The sequence below is a fragment of the Pempheris klunzingeri genome, chromosome 15 (genome assembly GCF_042242105.1).
Source record: "Pempheris klunzingeri isolate RE-2024b chromosome 15, fPemKlu1.hap1, whole genome shotgun sequence".
NCBI lineage: Eukaryota > Metazoa > Chordata > Actinopteri > Acropomatiformes > Pempheridae > Pempheris > Pempheris klunzingeri.
Window position 1 is genome coordinate 13,191,617 of NC_092026.1, and position 7,232 is coordinate 13,198,848.

General features: G+C 41.3%; 1 protein-coding gene across 1 annotated transcript; it reads right to left on the reverse strand.

Annotated features, from left to right (window-relative positions):
- Positions 1-127: 127 nt before the first annotated feature.
- On the reverse strand, positions 128-4,699 carry clul1 (clusterin-like 1 (retinal)). Its single transcript, XM_070845586.1, has 9 exons — positions 4,563-4,699; positions 3,055-3,197; positions 2,563-2,711; positions 2,305-2,475; positions 1,487-1,925; positions 1,259-1,381; positions 956-1,170; positions 516-694; positions 128-241 (listed from the first exon to the last, which is right to left on the reverse strand). The coding sequence occupies exons 2-9, from the start codon at positions 3,155-3,157 to the stop codon at positions 226-228; spliced, it is 1,395 nt and encodes a 464-aa protein (XP_070701687.1). The 5' UTR covers positions 3,158-3,197; positions 4,563-4,699; the 3' UTR covers positions 128-225.
- Positions 4,700-7,232: the final 2,533 nt, after the last annotated feature.

Sequence of the window (7,232 nt, forward strand, 5' to 3'; positions counted from 1 at the left end):
TCACGCTCGCTTGTATTTTACTTGTTTTTTGGGGGGTTTTTTACACCATTTTACAACGGGTACGACGCACATTTTCTTGGTTTTACATTCAATAAATATCAATGATTGACATGATTCAGTTAGTGTATTTACATTTAAAGGAGACTATGCTACTATATAGGAACAAAATCTATTTCTGTTCACAAAGAAAGTGCTGGTAGAGGTTTAGAAAGGGAGACTTAAGTTTTACTCGTCCTCATATCTGCGAAGAAAGAGAGATTGAATGAATGTCAGAATTTCAAGTTGTGTAACGTAAAAATTAAAATGAAGAATTGTGACTAAAATTCACAAAAAAATAAGCACACTTTTGCCTGAGGCTCAGTCCCTAATGGCAGCATTTGTTTTCTTATTTTTGAAAAATGAAAATTTATAGTAGGAGAAAAAAAGATTGGAAAGGGATGATGGATGCCACCTGTCCTTCCACCCTGTGATACCACAAGAGGACCGTACAATGAAGTTGTCACTGAAGTTCTCACCTGACCATCTCCTTGTACTTGTTAAGAGCCTCCTGGGCCACGTACTGGATGAAGGCTGGGTCCTGCACCTCCAGCTCCCCAGGAACAGACAGGATGAGTGGAGGAGAGTTCAGGATGTTCACCTCCACCGTAGTCTCAGGCACTGATATGTTCTCTTCGTCATGGCTCTTTGGCGCCACCTGGAGAGTGAAAAATCACCTTTCAATCAGTCCATTTTCATTTTGCATGTGGACTACAATTTTTCTCAGCCGGTCTAAATTATATTTTAAGGATTCACATCAGTTACTTAATTTCTGTGTTTTTAAGAAACATTTCCTTTTTTAACAGGATTAACATAAAAGAACATGTTTGCAGTTTTTCACTAGTCAGGTGCCCGTTTGTACCCTGAAACAGGTCTTGCTTGCTTTTGTCATTTGTGTTTTTTTTAATTTTTTACTCACCATGGTGATATGGAAGATGTTTTCAGGAATGCTGCTGTTGCTGACAGTCTGAGCCACCCAGCTGAATTCAGCCGCCATGTTGCTAAGCCAGCTGACTGTTTCTTCAGTGTGGCGCTGGACAATGGACAAGATCTCGTCATACTGCTCTTTGGACGCATCCAGCTGCTGGGAAACCTCTTCCAGCTCCACATGCAGCTCCCGAACACTGGGGCACTCTGGAGAAACGAGGAACAGCGGTCAGATGAGCTACTGAATGTGAAGTAAGCTGAAGTAAACACAGGCGTGAGGGTGGCGGTGCTTCACCTGTGAGCAGGGCTCCTTGGCAGGCCTCACACTGGTTCTGTAGCTGCCAGCACTCTGAGGTCTGTTTGCGAAGGTCTCGGCACAACTTCCTGTTCCTTATGAAATGAGGGAAAATTTCCCTGACTACACCAACAGAAAAACATCTAGATTAGTATTTTTTGCTGTTTGGAACTGCATTACTATGTCTATAGATGCACATTGTTACATCTAGAACTTCATGAAACCAACCGCTACCTTTCTTCTTTTCTTCCTCCACTGCCTGATGGAGATCATCAAACACCTGAGTCACCACAGCTCCAAACTCCTCCACCACACTCCTGCCAAAGTCATAGAAGGAGTCTAGCACCTCCTCCAAACCCACACCCTGCAGGAAGGCTGAGTCCCGGCTGGGGTCAAAGGGATCAGAGGTGGTGTCCTCTGTCAGGGTGTCGTTCAGGAAGGCCCTCTGGAGGACTTTGTCAAGCCTGCTGCTCATCCTGGAGACCAGGGTGACGCTGCGGCTCACTAGGGCGCCCACTTTGCTGATCAGGCGGTTGAAGGCATCCTGGATGCGGAGAACCTCGGCATCGGTGTTGTCAGGGCCCTGATTCACAAGGATGTCTCCTGCATCCATGCGAGGCTCTCGGGTGCCGAAGCGCTTGGACACTCTGCGGAAGAGGTTCTCCACCTACAGCATGAAGAGTAAGTGAGTTTATTGGTCAATACGAGACATATCTTCATATTAAAGCTTGAACACCCCAACAGTTTGTTGTGACACATTTTTGGGGTATACATGCAATCACATGTTCTAATTTTTGTACAACTGCCATTCATTACAAATTCATAGAGGAGATTTTAATTATTAATACGTGTTCCTTCATCTGATGCTTATTTGACTGAAATAAACATCTTGGTCCACAGGGAGAAGATGGCACCACCAACTAAGACGAAGGATTTGATTCCCAAAAAAAAGGTACGCTTTCAACTGAATACCATGAAAGTTATTTTCAGCAATGTTGCTACACAAAGTTGGAGGCCAGAGTAAGAATGTTTAGTAGTTTTCATACCTTGGCATGGAAAGTGGCGAATCCCCTGCGGCAGGTGGTGGTGTAGAAGGTTTTGCATGCATCCTCCAGACAGGGTCTGCACTCATCCCACTCAGACTGCAGGGAGTCTTTGCATTGCTCCTCTGCCTCCCCCAGCTTCTCAGTCACCTCCTTAGCCAGCTGGGCTGCCCTCTAGTGGCAGGAAGGGGAGACATTTTTTTCCTTTGCATGCTTTCTGTCCATCTTTCTTTTCATGGGAAAGGTTCATGTTGGTCTTACCTTCTTCTCGTCACTGCTGTGTTGGAGAGACTTCATGAGGTGTTCGTGCTTCTGCTCGTTCCTCCACATCACCTCCTTCATCTGCTTCACCCCATACAGAGCTCTCCTCACCTCCTCATCCACCAGTTTCTCGCCATTCATGGACAACTCTGAGACAGAGGAGGAGAAACCTGGGTGAGATGTTTTTATAAACACTTACACTAACACTTTTTTCACAGTCTGAAGAGGAAGCATTGCTTCTTCAACAATTTAGTAATTGCTGATTGTTGATAATGTGTATTATGTGGGACTGAACAAAATGGACAAAATGAAAAACATCTAAAACTAAATGAACAATTAAAACAGCTGAATAAAGTCTACAAATACAGTGAAATGTTTAATGTATCTATCAGACATTTGCTAAGGGGCTGCTGATAAAAATGAACTTTTAACTAACACTGTTACAAAACATCACATGCATAAAATAAAGACAAGTTGTCTGTGGTGACTCACGTTTTAAGGTGTCCTCTGAGATGCCGGTTTGTTGGTCCTCTGGGGCAGAATAAAGGACCCCCAGCCCCACCGTCAGAACAGCCAAACCGAGCAGCAGCTTCATTTTCAAGCCCAAGTCTGTGTCTTAGATGGCAAACCTCAGTCTGAAAGGACATGACAATGTGGTTATGAGCGTGGGCTGAACACATTTACTTCATGGTCACACACCAAGCACCAGAACAATACAATATAATACAATACATGTAGTCCACACATACATAAAATGTGTTTATGCATGGAAACTAAAATAGAAATAGTGTTATCTAGTCTGATCAGTACACTTTGAGCTTGAGCATGATTAAACATCAACAATACTGTACGTGGTCTTAAGTAGGACAGCCACTTGGTGGTGCTACACATCTGTCTGGATCTGAAAAACTACAGTCACGTGTTCCTAATCTTTGGGACAGATCAACAACCAAACCGTAGACAGTTAATTTTAGTTGGTTAGACTACAGTGAACTTTTAATGATGTGCAGTACTATGACTATGACTAAGCTAGATATAATGACATCATATTCTGAGGTCCATATTTAAACAGCTGATTACTTTTCTTGTGTGACAAAGTTTCAGTCCTATATTTTGTGTTATATTATTTTTTTATATTGCTTTAACTGTCTGTTTAAACTGCAGCATTTGAACCCCTCAAATACTATAAAAGATTTTTCTTTTTTCCTTCCTCAGTGGATATTTGGGAACTTTGCTATTCATTAGTTGGACTGATAACAGCCTTGCTCTTAGTTCCTTACTCTAAGCAATACCATTAAGAGGTCCGCAGTTGGGGGTGAGCCACCTAATAACATACATCATAGGGTTCACCTCCGCTTGAAAACCTGGCTAGCTGTGTTTACGTCTGCACCATCTGCTGGGTCAGCAGCTCAGACATAAACTCCACCAAGTCACACATGAGAAACCTTAAGAGGCCTCTGATATCATATTGTGTTCATGTACATGTTCATTTGGTAACCAGTAAACAAGATAAACTCACCTGTCCCAGTTCACCAATACAAAGTGTTACACAAGTTGGCATCCAGCAGGGATTTACAGTAAATGGGGATGTACTTACTTGACTTATTTCATTATAGGTTTAAGTTGCTGATAAAATCAGCGCTATTTTATCCAACTCACAACATGTCTAACTGCTGTTTCTCACAGGCACTTAGATGTATAATTATGAATACATTTAAAGAGGCACGGATTTATGAAACTGATGCTGCAGTAACCATCACAATCTTAATCCAACCTATCACTTTAAAGTAGTAAAGTGGGACGTAATGAGCAGTGCAAAATCACGAGAGCATTCTCATAGTATGAGTTTATCCAACTAATTCTCACTATTCTAACATCTTATCCTGAAACATATATCACGATACTAATGAAACGCTAAATTCATCTAAAGTGAAACACAAACTGTGAGGTTATAACTAATCAAAAAGACATGAAAGACCCATCACAACAAAGGAACATACCAGTAGATGACTGAAGGAGCTTCTCTGCTCGCAGGAATAAACAAAGTGCTCTGTGTGGACAGTAGCTGTGAAGTTATCTTGAGTCTGTGCCCTTTCCACTCAGGCTTCATCCTATTACAGTCTTTACTTGATGTTGATGCCTGGTAATCCAGCATTCAACACGCTGCCAGGGAGGTTTGTTTTGCATAAGAGGTTGCTTAGTCATGTCAGACGCAGGCTACTGTTTACACATAAGAAAAATGAATTTAAAAAAACAAACTGTGTGGTAACACAGTGTCACACAAGACTAGTTCAGAGGCCAAACATCATTCTGTTAAGATCAGAGAAATGATCACTGGATTACAATACAGACACATATTATCTTTAATATGAGGTGGACATTTTCTTTTTTCTTTTTTTGCAGTTAAACAGTTAATATTTCTGCCAAAAACATTTCAGTGAAAGATTAATGAAAGACTGCATTTTTTAAACAAATAACATCTTGTGCAAATATTACTACCCCTGGTAAAACAGCTGTTTCCTTTATGCAAAATGTTTTGGAAATGTTCCTAATTATCGAAACATGTCAAATGAATGAGCCTATAAACCGTGGTGGGTTGGGCCCTTTGGGTGCACTGACATCTTTTCTCCTCCAGTGGGACATTTTTAGTGCAACACACACACAAACACACACACACCCCAAAGCTTAATCCTAACATGCACAGAAGTGGTGTCACTGAGTGAGCTGTACTTTATATCACATTGTTTCTGGTATTTGATTGATGAGTGACTTTGTCAGTGTGTGGTTATTGTGATGTATTTAAGAAGAGATAGAGGAGGAGATCACGTGATCAAAGGAGATTGTTTTGCTGGTCCTGAGCCACGTGCTGATCTCATAAGAGCGCTAACTGCTGCAGAGCTGTAAATACACAAGCACAGAAACACATGAGCCCTCATTTTCACAAGTGATAAGTCTGTCATGTATAAATTACCACCAGCTATTTCCTAGATCTATACCCAGATGTGAATCTGGGGTATTTTTAGTAAAAAGGGAAACATTCCTCTCAGTAGGAAGCTGTTTAGCATCTCCTCTTCCTGGTGGAATGTGAGGAACTCGGGGTGAAAGGGTTTCTCTGTCCACATCTTTTCACTGGTGCCCCATCTACCTCAAAAATGTGCCCTCTTTGCATGCTGTGACCCAGAAAATAGGGTCCTCACTGGATAATAATCAAAAACAGCCAGTGCTTCAGCTCAGTCTGCAGCCTTGCTGACACCTTCGACACCTGGTTCACATAACACTGCAGGGAGAAACGTTCTTCCCATGTTCTCCCGTGATTGACTTAAACATAAAACAGTTGACTTTTTTTTACATGCAATCACTCATCAAGGAATAAGTGTAAATCACAATAACCACTCTACACAAGTCGAACTTTAGGAATGGATCCAGGAAAAAAATGTTTCTTCTTGAGCTTTTAGAGGGTTTTATAAACATCAAGCTGTAGCAGCAGGCCCATATAACCGGCTCATGATGTGGGCTTGTGTTAAGTTTTGTGGCACTGATCAAAACACGGAGTCCTGAAGTGAAGAGATAAACAGGTGCAGGGGATAAACTGCTTTACAGAGACTTGAAGTAAAGGATGAAACAGTTAAGGAACCAACAGGTCTGAGAGTTGTGTTGGGTTTTGTTTGAGGGAACAGGATTGGTGTAAATTATGTCTTATTGTGGCTTGTTCAACAAAAAAGCTCACAGGGGAATTTGTAGCAGATATTCCCTCCCCGAGTCTAAAGTGGAATAATTATTATAATGATAATAATAAGAACCTGCGACAAGTGTGTGAGACATGGAAACTAACAGTTGGTGAGAATAAACTTCATCTAATTATTTGAGCAAAATTTCTTCAAATTCAAAATAACTGCTGACACTGACTAATCACTGTGGCAGTCAAAGCTGCTGTAATGAATGTTCTTATGTTAACAATAGAGCAAATGACTACATGTAGTGTGAAAGGTGTCGCTCGTAGTCAGTGACAAAGCTAAGGAGAATTATCTGCCTCGGCTCTGCAGAGCATCACAGCATCTTTCATGTCGTTGTTTTGGCTGCACAGCTCACGGTTTTGGTTCAGTCCCACTGCTCTTATCAGCTGTGGCAGGCAGCTGTTTTTAGTGAAAAAGCTCTGATGAACCACTGTTCACTGCCCAGCACCAAACAGCTAACAGATGCAGTTAGCGACTAGCTGGTGACCGTGGCGGAGCTTTTAACTGCTGAAGAGCCTGACAGCTCCCTCAGGAGTTGGTAGAGACCAAAAATGGAGCTAATAGAGAGCAAATATCAGTAATTATTGTTACATTCATGGGTGTCCAGAGACAGACTCAAAAGGAATGCTTATGTCACTCTGTGTCTGCTGGATGTGTAAATAGGAAACTGTTGGCTAACTGTTGCCGACCTTTTGTGGCTCAAATAGTTTTTTCACTTTTGGAATCAAATATTGCAAAATTTTGTGGTGGGAATTGCATATTTATGTATAGATTTTTACAACTTAATTTAGACACATTTTGGTAAAAGTTCATAATGTAGGTAATCATATATTGTTTACATAAATGTATGTATATGTATAATGTTTAACTAATGCATGACTCATGAAGATTTAGTGCATGAATTAACGCAGGATCTATCATGAATTCCAAACCATC